The sequence below is a fragment of the Octodon degus genome, unplaced genomic scaffold, assembly GCF_000260255.1.
Source record: "Octodon degus isolate 3935 unplaced genomic scaffold, OctDeg1.0 scaffold00046, whole genome shotgun sequence".
Classification (NCBI taxonomy): domain Eukaryota; kingdom Metazoa; phylum Chordata; class Mammalia; order Rodentia; family Octodontidae; genus Octodon; species Octodon degus.
In genome coordinates this window covers 9,353,824-9,366,522 of record NW_004524622.1, presented here as the reverse complement: position 1 = coordinate 9,366,522, position 12,699 = coordinate 9,353,824, and the positions used below count along the sequence as shown (strand labels likewise).

General features: G+C 35.9%; 1 protein-coding gene across 6 annotated transcripts in view; it reads left to right on the top strand.

Annotated features, from left to right (window-relative positions):
- Btaf1 (B-TFIID TATA-box binding protein associated factor 1) overlaps positions 1–12,699 on the top strand; it is a 129,421-nt gene that overhangs the window by 41,728 nt on the left and 74,994 nt on the right. For all 6 annotated transcript variants that reach the window (XM_023716153.1, XM_023716152.1, XM_023716155.1 and 3 more), the window contains exons 9-14: positions 2,395–2,484; positions 3,111–3,206; positions 3,296–3,472; positions 6,062–6,202; positions 7,591–7,715; positions 10,624–10,744. In XM_023716153.1, coding sequence (XP_023571921.1) covers positions 2,395–2,484; positions 3,111–3,206; positions 3,296–3,472; positions 6,062–6,202; positions 7,591–7,715; positions 10,624–10,744 — 750 coding nt within the window. The remainder of the gene's footprint in view (positions 1–2,394; positions 2,485–3,110; positions 3,207–3,295; positions 3,473–6,061; positions 6,203–7,590; positions 7,716–10,623; positions 10,745–12,699) is intronic.

Genomic DNA, 12,699 nt, shown 5'->3' with positions numbered 1-12,699 from the left:
CTCCTCCTCCTCTTTGGCACGGGTAGCTAACAGAAGAGATAAAATGGGGAAGGCATGCGAAGGTGAATGAATGGCCTGGCAAATTTTTAAAATCAAAAGTGCTTTGGGGCTAAGGATATTGCTCAGTGGTAGAGGATAAATAAGATGCCCTGGGTTCGATTCCTTAGAAGAATAAGCGCTTGCCTGGCAAGCGCAGGGTCCTGAGTTCAATCTCTGATACGGTGGGGGTGGGGGGGATAAAAAGAATTTCCAAAAGGAAAAAGAAATTTTTTTAATTTCACTTTTTTTTTTTTTTGGTACCAGGAATTGAACTCAGGACCTTATGCTTGCCAGGCAGGCACTATGCCACTGAGCTATATCCTCAATCTTAAATTTTAAGGAGAATAAAAAAATAAAGAGAAAACAGAATTTCAAAACAAGATGATAGGAAATTAACAATGGTTGTTAGATTGCATATTGTTATCTTCAAAGTAGTTGTTTAGATTACCATATATAGCCAATAGAAATTAGTAGTACACTTAATTTTCTTGTATATGTGTGTGTATATATGTATATATATTTTTTCTTTTCTCCTTTCTCTCATCCCAGTTGTTCTTTTAAGCAGTTTATTTCCCTTTCACAGTATCTATTATATCTTTAGGATTTTATTTACTCTTTCAGTTTCTTACACTAGGTCTGATTTATTTCACTGATGAGTATTGTCTTTAGTTGCATTCATTTACCTATAAAAGCTTCTATCTTTCTTTAAGCTAAGTAATACTCCATTGTATAAAAATACCACATTTTGGGCTGGGGAGATAGCTCAGCAGTGTAACAGGTGCCTGTCTGGCAAGTGCAAGAACCTGAGTGATCCCCAGTACTGCCTGCTGTGTCAGCCCTGGAACCCCAGATCCACTGTGCCAGTTCCTGAGCTGGATGTAGTGGTGCAAACCTGTAATGCCAGCTCTGGGGAGGCTGTGGCAGGAGGATCATACTAAACTGTGTAGTAAGACCCTGTATCCAATAAAAAATAAAACTTTAAAAAGCATCTTTTTTTTTTTTTTTTTTTGCGGAACTGAGGATTGAACTCAGGCCCTCGCACTTGCCAGGGAAGCACTTATTCTACTGACCCATCTTCCCGGCCCCACACCTTTTTTATTAAGTCCTCAGTTGGTGGGCATTTGAGTTGTTTCCAAGAAAAAGATTTTTTAAACTCTATTTTGGATAAGTCTTAAGCAGCATATCTGTTCCACCCCCAACCCCACAGTGTGAGGGATTGATCCACGGCTTCACGCGTTAGGTAAACACTGTACTGCTACACTATTACTCCCCAGCTCATATTCCTTGATGTATATTTGTTTAAAGTTATTTAAATCTTAGCATAAATGGAGTTTTAAATGACTGTGGTTGTTAGTGCCCCTACCTTACAGTGAAGCATTCATTGTGAGATATTTTGTTTGAATTGTCTCCATTTAGCACTTAACCTCTGGTAACTTTGGAGCTGATTTTGTTTGTTTTTGTGGTGGGATTGAATCCAGGGATTCATGCATGCTAGGAAAGCACTTTATCACTGAGCTATATACTTTTGTTTGACATGTCTTTTGTTTTTGATATTAGGTCTCACTGTATTGTCCAAGGTGGTCTCAAATTCATATCCTCAAGTAATTCCCACATTGGTCACCCATTAGTTGATCCTGCAGGAGAGTGCTCCCTTACCCAGCTCACAGCTTCTTTTTTTTTTTTTGGCGGAACCAGGGATTGAACTCAGGCTCTTTATTCTACTAAGCCATCTCCCTGCCCCCTTGCAGCTTATTTTTGGTACATATATTTCTAAAATGTTGGTTTTAGGCATGATATTTTCTTTCCCTTGCTATACATATTACTAAAATCCAGATATTTATTTATTTTTATCTTTTTTTTTTTTCTTCTTTTTTCTTTTGGGGTACCAGGGATCAAACTCGGGAACTTGTTGCTTGCCAGGCAGGTCATTATGCTGCTGAGCTATATCCCTGATCCCTAAAATCTAGATAGAAGGTACAGGAGTGACATCATATATATATAGTTGTGTTTTTTTTTTGGTGGGACCGGGGATTGAACTCAGGCCCTTATGCTTGCCAGGGAAGTGCTTATTTCACTGAGCCACCTCCCTGGCCTGGACTTAATGTTTTTTAAAAAAAATTTAAATAGCTAATTTCAAAAAAAATTAAATAGCTCATTTTTTGTTTGACTTTAAAAATACTCTGTATAACCAAAAAAATTGTGAAATTAGCATATGTAATTCTTGGATAGTTGAGAAAACACATTCTTTTAAGGTGCTACTTATTTTAGTTTCTTAAAAATGTAATGTCCCATTTTTTCATTGAAGAAAATTAAACTTGGTTTCTTTAAACATTTAACCTCTGACATTTTACATAGGTTCGGCATGGTGCAGGCACTGGACTTAGGGAAATTCTTAAAGCTCATGGGAAAAGTGGTGGTAAAATGGGAGACAGCACTTTAGAAGAGGTGAGTGTATTAAAGCTATGGTTATTGCCAAATTCTGATTGTTGGCTTTTTTTGGTCCTGATACAGGAAAGAATAAATGTATGTTCCATAAAGTAGGAGAGTAAATGAATCGGAGAAATACAGAGATGAAAAAACTATGGGAAGGAATAGATCTAGAGAGGGAGAGTGAATGAGAAAAAGATATATTTAGAAACACCGAGTGGAAAACCATGTAGAAACAAATGACTTGAGCAAGACCAAATGGAGGTAGGTAAGTAAGAGGCTAGTGGAGAGGTCAGTGAGTACTGGGCAGTATGATTGGTGTAGCAAGAGACAACAGAGTAATGGGATAGATAGTAGACATGTGACAGGTATACTTGATACCAGGGTGACCTTACGTAGTTAAGTGTGTCTTAGAGTCTTAAGTAGCAGAGTCCAAGAAAAGAATTTGGGTGTGTATATCTGAATCATGTTACTTATCAAAGAGGATATGGCCAGTTTTAAAGATGGTAATTGGGACTGTTTAGTTATTGTTGATGCAGCTAAGATAATATGTTCTGTTATTTTTTTATGTTGTACCTGTGGTATCTCCACCAGACCCAAGTACAAAGTGTGATCTTTTATTACAAATAATTATGTTTTAATAGATGATTCAGCAACATCAAGAGTGGTTGGAAGACTTAGTTATTAGACTCCTTTGTGTTTTTGCATTGGACAGATTTGGAGACTTTGTTTCTGATGAAGTAAGTGTAACGCAAGCGAGAAATTCCCTAGTCAAACAAATTCTACAAAATCAATATTTTACAAGTGTGACTTTCTTTTTCATCTATAGGTTGTAGCACCTGTTCGAGAAACTTGTGCTCAAACATTAGGTGTGGTATTAAAACACATGAATGAAACAGGAGTTCATAAGACTGTGGATGTGTTGCTAAAATTGCTTACTCAAGAACAGTGGGAGGTTAGACATGGTGGTCTTCTGGGAATAAAGTATGCTCTGGCGGTTCGTCAGGTAAATACCCCAGTGTTTTTGTTTGTTAATTTGTTTTGGTGATGGGAGAGTGCAGCACCTTGTGCTTACAGGGCAGGTGCTGGACTGCTGCTGAGCTAAACCCTGGCTCAGTACTTCAGTTTTTGAGACATACGGAAGGGGTTTTTCATCTTAGTTTATTTATTTATTTATTTTTGGTTATACAGAATGCCCCTGGATTCTTAGTGTTGCAGATAAACCAATCTTTGAATGACTGCTTTTTTTGAGATGTGTCATAAAGATAATAGGTAGTACTCTTAGGGATTTAGTACAAATCAGGATATGATTAGTTATAGTGGTTATTTGTAAAACTCAGGATGATTTTTCCTATCTAGTCCATTGCTGTAATTACCTGTACATTTCATAATTTGATTTAGCTTATTTAAATATTGAGTATATACTCGGGTCCATAAGGCTCTGTTTCAAGTTGTGCAGGATCCACTTAGTAGAAATGGACACGAAAACTACTCGGGACACTTGCAATAAATGTGAAAGCAAATAACCTATGTGGTCACATACGTTCCTCATCACCTGCCAACATTTTCTTCTTTTATTTATAACAACCCTTAAGGAAAATTACAGGTAGTTTTACTGTTTTCAGGGAAACAAGTTCTTGAAAGTTAGATGACTTTCAAGGTTATAAAAGTAGTTAGGATTCCTACCAGAAGTTGAACTAGGGCCCGGGGAAATGGCTTGGTAGAATAAGCGCTTGCCTGGCAAGCACAAGGGCCTGAGTTCAAAACCCTGGTTCCACCACAAAAAAAAAAAAAGAAGAAGAACTAGATGGCGTATAGTTAAAACATCGATACTGCTACTTTTTATGTTACAGCTCGGAGTTGATTCACAAAAGCCTGTTTCATTTATGAAATATCTGAAGTATCTTACTAAATTAATAGTGCTATATAATCTATATACATGTATAACATTTGTGTGGGAGAATTGGTTTAGAATTCCAATATGAAATGCTGTAAAGTATCTCCTTTCCTCTTTGCCTTACTTCCCAGTAGATTTTAGTGACAGAATTAGGAAGTTGAATGAGCAGTCGCTTTTACCTTGGGAATAATGGTGTCAGCAAAATTTATGTGTGGAGGGAAAAGAAGTGAAAGAAAAAAGATTATAAAGTGCTGTAGAGAGACCAGGACTTACTGTTTTCTCATCAGTTTAATTCCCCTGAATCCGTCTGAGATTGGGCCAACTTTGTCAGGCCCTTTGAGGTTGGACTGCTTCACTTGCCATTCTGACTACTTGATGCTTTGGATGAGCTTTTCCTCTCTTCATGTGCTTATTGCATATAGAGCCTCCCTTTCTGTCTCTAAAGGCAAGTTCACAGCCTTTTGAAGTTTTCTATAATTGTCCTTTTTTTAATCGCCAGCAGTACAATATTCTCTTATGATTTCTGCTCATAGACTCAAGCTCCCTCTTTTTTCCCTCTCTGCTTTCTTCCTTGCTTTTCCTGACCCTTGTAATTCCTTCTCTTTACTTATAACCCTCAAAAACAAAGCATGTTTTTTTTTTTTTCCTTTCCTTTCCTTTTTTTTAAATTTAATTTTATTTTTTTTCTCTGAATGCCTTCAGGGCAGGTTTGGCTGGCTTGAGTTGTGGGGATCGAACCACAGCAACCTGAGCCTGACTGCTTTGTTGAAGCAGTCACTTAGAGAACTGAGCTAAGGGGCAGGCCCCCCTTTCCTTTTTTTTTTTGAAAAAAAAAAAAACTGCTGTGTAGCTCAGGTTGACCTTGAACCCACTATGTCTGCCTTGCTGGCCTCCAACTCACAGGATCCTGCCTGTTCCTCCCATGTGCTGGGATTACAGGCATGCATTACCACACCTGGCTACAGAACATGGTTTCTATGTTGTGCTGTCTAGCCTCTGTAAGGAACAGCAGTATTACATGCAAATGCAAACTTACTATGTGCAGTAGTTTTTTAAAACCTCTGTCTGTTTCATAGCAAGACCAAGTCTTAGTGAAATTCCTAATGTATGGACCACAGGAATAGCATTTTGGGGTTGACCATATTGAGGAAAAAAAAGTAAGATTATATTAGAATAGCAAGAGGCAGGAAGTGTGATGGTTTGCTCTCTCTCTGACCCCCTCTCTCTCCCTCTTTCTCCTTCCCTCTCCCTATCTCTTCCTCTCTCCCTCCCCTTTCTTTTTTTCTTCTTTCTTTAGTACTGGGGATGAAACTCAGGAACTTGTGCTTGCTGGGGCACTTAGGCCACTGAGCCATCTTCCCAGTGTTTTTTTCTGTCTTTCTTGATTGTTGGTGGTTTTGATAAGAAGTGGAAGCTAAGATTCTAGCATGGGGCATGTATATGTGTGTATATTCACAGAGACAGATCATAGTTTTACCTATGAAATGATATTTAAGTCACATCCAATAATAAAGTACTTTATGATATGTATTATAGTGTTTTTCAAGTGGGCTTGTGTGGGCTTCTGCTGATGTTATTTTTCTTTTATGTGATTTTTAAAAAATATATAAATACTGCCATTTATGCTTTCATTTGGAAATTTTCAAGTGCAGTAATTTTATATAGCAAATCAATTTATTTTGATATGCTGTTTTGCAGGATGTAATTAATACTTTATTACCCAAAGTTTTGACTAGAATAATTGAAGGACTACAGGATCTTGATGATGATGTTAGAGCTGTTGCTGCAGCTTCATTAGTGCCTGTAGTAGAAAGTCTTGTCTATCTTCAGACACAAAAGGTAAATTAAATTTTTTTGGGTCTTCTTCCCTTGAACATGTTTACATTTGGAATATGGAAACTTAGGAATAATTTGAGTACTTTTTTCTCCTTCATCTTCAGTTTCTTGTGACAGGCATTCCCCTGATGTACACAATCTTTCTGTTTTTCTGCTGTACACAAACAGAAAGATGTACACAATCTTTCTGTTTTTCTGCTGTGGTACTGGGAACTGAACCCAGGGCCTTCACACTGAGCTACATCCCCAGCCCTTTTAAAATGGATTTTTTTTTTTTTTTTTTCCTTTTAAATCTTGTGATGATCTAAGTCACTAAATTGCCAAGACTGGCTAGAGCTTGCAGTCCTTCTGCTTCAGCCTCCCGAAGTGCTGAGACTACAGGTGTCTGCCACTATGTGCAGCCTGATGCATGTTGACTTGTTGTCTTTGGGAAAGCAAATTGTTTCTGTTATCTATTTCTTTTTATGTATATAATATATGGAAAACTTCTTTGTGAAGAAAGCAGCCATTTCTTCTTTAAATTACAATTGATTGATTGATTTTTTTGACAAGGCTGGCCTTGAACTCCCTGTGTAGCCCAAGCTGGCCTCAAACTCCTGGCAGTCTTCTTGCCTCAGTCTTTTGAGTACTGAGATTACAGGCATGCACTACCATGCTTGGCATTACTTTATATTTTTAGAGATGAGATTTTCCTTATTTTGATTTTAATTTTTGGATTTTTAATCTGTTCTTTCTTTTTGAAGTGGCTGTTTCAGTGATGTAGCTGACATTCCATTTCATTACTCCAGACCATAAAGTTAAAAAGTATAGCCAGTATTATTTTATAAGTTCAAACTAAATTTATCTTTTTACTAATGGTTAATACCATTTACAAAAGCACTAAAATTGCTTTATATAGAGGATCATGCCTTGTCTTTAAATAATGTTTCAGACTTACATAAAGTAAATATTGGTTGCTTTATTTTCTTTTTTCTGCTTAGTGTGAGTCTGGTTAAGAAGGAAAATGCCAAAATAGAGTTAAATGGTACTAAAAAGGAATAGAGAATGGTGTGTGTAGGGGGGGAGGATCTCACTATATAGTCCAAAGATGGCCTTGAACTTGCTGTTTGAAGATAAATTAATAAGCTCCATAGGCCTTGAATTTGCTGTAGCCATACGTGGCCTTCAACTCTGAGTGATCCTCCTGCCTCAGCCTCCCAAGTGCTGGGATTATAGGCATGTGCTACTGTGCCCAACAGGAATAGGGAATTGTTAATAGTGAGAAATGTCTCTTTAATTTATTTTAAAACTGGCACTGTTCAAGTTCATTGGAACTGAATACGTTGTAGTGATATAATTTGGCAGAACTTTTGAATATTTTTGGTACTATTTCTTGAAAACTGATTTTATAGGTACCCTTCATTATAAATACGTTATGGGATGCTCTTCTGGAATTAGATGATCTAACAGCGTCAACAAATAGCATTATGACCCTTCTTTCATCCTTGCTAACTTATCCTCAGGTCCAACAATGCAGGTAATTCTTTCTACTTAGTGATATAAAGTAATTAAAAACTTATACATAAATACCTTTGTACCATAAGAAGTGTGAATGAGGAATGCCAAGACCACTGTTAAGGCTTTTTCTTTGTTGTTGTATATCCTCTAGCATACTTTGGACAAAAAAGGTTATTTTGAGGACTGAGTGGTATCTTAGTGGTAGAGTATATGTTTAATATGTCTGCGGTCCTGGGTTCAATCCCCAGAAAAAAAAATAAATTTCCTTACCCTTATATGTGTATCCTAAGATACTTAACTTGACAAGCATCATTAGATGAAATAACATAATTTAGTTTTATAATTCATTATGTGTATATCCAAAAATACCTAACTATATTCTTAGATGAAATAATAGTCTTCATTCCTTTTTAATGTTAAAAATAGACCATATTGTATTTAAAAATAAGGAAATTCATATAAGCAGCTTGTTTTTATTTTTGGTGGTTTGTTGTGTTGTTGTTTGTTTGTTTTTTTTCTCTTTTTCTTTTTTTGAGACAGAGTCTCACTGTGTAGTTCAAGCTGGCCTTGAACTCTGACCTTGAACCGTCAGTGATTCTTTTAAACTCGGCCTCCCAAATGCTGGGATTACAAGAGTGTACCACCATGCCAGGCAAGCAATTGCTTAAAAAGGGAATTTACTAGGGTTCTTGTAACTAAGAGATAACCACTTAAAATTTCTGTATACTGTATTTCTTTCAAGATGTATATTTATAGACATTTTAAAATGATATTTACATACATAGGAAAATGTTGGTGCAACAAGATAAAATAAACCATTTCAGTTAATCTTGCATAAAGATCACTGTATATTGTTTCTGGCTTTGGTCCTAGAATATAGGCCTTTAGCTTTATTTAATGATATTCTCTTAATAGAGTTAGAATTGATAATCAGAGTTACATTTTGAAAAACTTGCCCCTATGTGAACTCTTCGTAATGTTCATTTCTTCATTTCTTGCTCTTGATTTTAATAATTATTGATCAGAAAGGAAATGCATAATAATGTAAAATAATGCTCAAAGACAGATTGGGTGAAGCCAAAAACTATACCAAAACCTTAAACTCTTACAGTCCTGGCTGTTTTGGTATTTGACGTGAAGCTCAGTGTTTTACCAATTTTTTTAAGACTGGCTTCTGAATATTATTATTTCTATTAACAGAAGAAACATTATAGAACTTTTAAAAATTCACAGATGAGACAGTTACTGTGTTTAGTCTATTGATGGTGTGTAGTGAATGTTCATATGATCGTTAAAAGTCATTTCTGAGCCGGGGAGATGGCTCAGTGGAATAAGCGCTTCCCTGGCAAGCACGAGGGCCTGAGTTCAATTCCCGGTTCCACGGGAAAAAAAAAATCATTTCTGGCTGTATGAATATCTCCAGTGAACGCCACAGAAAATATGAAAAACATGACAAATATTTCAGATAATCCTGCTTAATGTTAGTGCTCTAATGTTAAACTATTAGGGCAGTACTTAAGTAGGAATAATAAAATAAGTATTTGTCAAAGCTATAGAATGGGAAAATTGAAGTGATAGTACATATTTGGGATTTCTTACTTTTTGTATGCTCCCATTACTAATAAAAGTTACAGTAATTAATTTGAGTTTAAGTGAAAAAAGAATTTAAGCTATAAAATGGAGTTTTAATTATTAACCAGAGATTGATAAACATTTTCTGTGAAGGCCTAACTATTGAACATTTTTGGTTTGTGAGCCATTCTTTGCTGAAACTACTCCACTCTACCAGTTTAGCAGAAAAACAGCCATACATAATACATAAAAGAGTGAACATCCTTGTGTTCCAGCAAAAATTTAAAAAGAAAAAAAAAAGGTGGCATAGATTTTCACCTGTGCTTGTGGATGGTGTAAGAAAAGTTAAATAGTGTAAGATGAGGAAAATTACATACTGAACATTCTGGTAATATGTGAAATAATGTAGTTTTAAATCACTTTTCTTTGTACCTTATTAGAAAATTTGCTTCATATATAAGAAGAAACGTAGCATGTCATTTGAGCATGAACAGTTAATTGTTAACAAGACCTCATTATAATGCCTTTTTGTATTCTGAATCTCTTGTCTGTGCATGTTTAAATAGAATTTTATGACAACTTAAATGTGTAAATAAGTACAAAATTGCAAATAATGAAAATGTTAAAAGGTAGGTCTGAGAGGAAGCACAAAGATGAACAGATAAATAGCACTGGCATATTCTTTTTTTGTTCACGATTCTATGGGAATATATTTCAATGTGTCTTATAAATTCTAGGTAACTTTTAAAGATGACTCATGAGAATGGCAGGAATACCATGGCTCAAGTTAGTCCAGACCTGGCTTTGCCTGCTTCTTCCATTAGAAGAGAGATATTTGAGTTTTCTTAACTTAGTAATATTAAGTCAACATAACAAATTTCTGAGTTACTCCTGTACCACCTTTTACTCATTTGGTATGTAGCAGAGATGACTTCAAAGGGGGATGGAAATTATGTATCTTAGGGTTAGCCAAGGAATGGAGTAAGGATTAGCAAACTTGGTTGTTTGACTAGGATACATGTCTCATATTGCTGAGTAAAAGTAGTTTTAAGTGCAGTTATATTGGAAGATTTTAACTTGATATTTTTTTGTAGCATTAATTTAGTAGAAAAACCTAATGTTGAATTTCTGCCTTTTTTATGGATGCATTTTCCCTGCCTCTTTTGGTATGTAATAACATTTTTGAGTAATATTTTGAACTTAAGTGAAGAAGGTTCATATGAAAATAAGAATATCATTTATCCATCAGAAATACACTGGATGTCAACATCTAGTGCACATGAGGATAATATTTAGATATTTTATCTACAGAATTTTGACTAAAAAGTAAGATTAATTTGTGTTTCCTTTATTAGTATTCAACAGTCACTTACAGTTTTAGTTCCACGTGTCTGGCCTTTCTTGCATCACACTATATCATCAGTTCGAAGAGCAGCGTTGGAAACTCTGTTTACGTTATTATCAACACAGGACCAGGTAAGAACTAATAATTATGTGTAGCAGTCTTGTCTATAAATTAATTTTATAAATAAACTTGATCATCAGATACCATTAGTGTATATTCATTGATCAGAATGCTGGACCTAGTAGAAGTGGTCTAGTGACCATATAAGCATAAGAATATAATCACCATGGGGCAGACATATTTTAATATTTTGTCGTAGGTTGTATTCTCTCAGCACTAACACATAGGAGGCCCTCAGTAAATATTTGTTGAATGAATGGTTAATAGTCTGTGTAGTAAGCCTGTTAATTTTGTTTGCTTTGAGTGGCTGACAGGTGGTTGGCAGAACCCATCCCACATTGGAAAGGCTACATTTGAAGCTTTGAGTACTATGTATTTTCTTTTTTGTACTGGGGATTAAACCCAGGGCACACATGCTAGCTAAGCATTCTACCAGTGAGCTACATCCCCAGTCCTTTTAACTTTTTGAGCAGGGTCTACTAATTGCTCAAGCTAGCTTTTTTTTTTTTTTTTTTTAATGTATTTGGTATAGGGTCTACAGAGTGTTCAGGGTCTCACTACTTAGATTGCACTTGTAGTGATCTTCCTGTTTTCAGCCTCCCAAGTGCTGGGATTACAGGTGCATGCCACCATGCCAAGTCTCAAATCACCACCCAGGCTCAATCACTGTCTCAGTGCCCCTGAGGGGCAGGGCCTGCAAGGCACACCTGCATTTGAACTCGGCTACTACACTCTGCCCAAGCAGGTGCTTTAGTCTGCTGAGCTATCTGGCCGGTCCTGCTCAGGCTAGCTTTTTAACTTAAAATTCTTTTGCCTCAATCTTCAGGGTCGCTGGGATTACAGACTTGCCACTGGGCCCCAACTGATGTAGCTTTAAATACTGGCTATAGGCTCTTATAAACACATAAAGATTATTCAGTCTTAAGGGCATGCTGTTTCCAAGAGTAGAATACTTTACGAGTTACACATTGAAATGCTTATTGAGATCATTCAGGTAATGCCAGTCTGAATGGAGCCTGTGGTGACCTGAGGTGACTTTCTTGTGTTTATGAAAAGTTTCTGTTTTAAAATATACTTGTAGATCAAGTGATACCTTAGGGGAATACCAGAAAGGAATCCATTCTTCTAACATGCTACACACATAAGTACAATCTTTTTTGACCTAATCTTTTTGTTTGTTTGTTTTGTCTTTTTGAGACTGGGTTTTGCTATGCAGTTCAGGCTGGCCATGAGCTTACTTGGTAGCCCAGTGATCCTCTTGTCTCAGCTTCCCAAGTGCGAGGATTACAGACCATGCCCAGTTTGGGCCAATCATTTTAAAAGGCACCAGTTAATATTTTTAGAATATAGGTTGTTGCTTGAATAAATGTTTCTTAGTGTACACTAACCATGTGATTTCATGTGAATTGAAACTATTGCATATAGATCTGCTTTAATTTGCAGCATGATTGAGCTGTGAATAAACATCTAGAAATTGTGTTTGCATTATCTTTTTAATTTTTGTCTAATCAGAATCTTTTTGCAGAGAAACTGTCAGGTCTGTTTTATAATTCTCCATTGATCAGGCATGAACTGATATGATAACTAATGTAGGTTCTTAATTTTCATTTAATTTTTGCTTAGTTTTATGATTTTTGTCTAAATGTTTCTGATGCAAGTATTCTTAAATTTACTTTATAAAAACCTCTTAAAGCCAGCAAGTATCATCTTGTCACATGGTTCTGGTTTTGTTTTTGCTTTTACATATGGATTATTTTTAAGATCGGTTTTAGTTTTACAGAAAAATTGAAGATATGCAAGGGTTCCCATGTTTCTTTTCTTTCTTTCTTTTTTTTTTTTTTTTTTAATAGGATCTCACTGTGTAGTTCAGGCTGGCTCTGTTCACTGAGTAGTGAACAAAATATTCTAAAAGAGTTCAGTAGTTCATAATAGTATTGGGTCTTCCGCTTCACTGGCAATGTCAGAA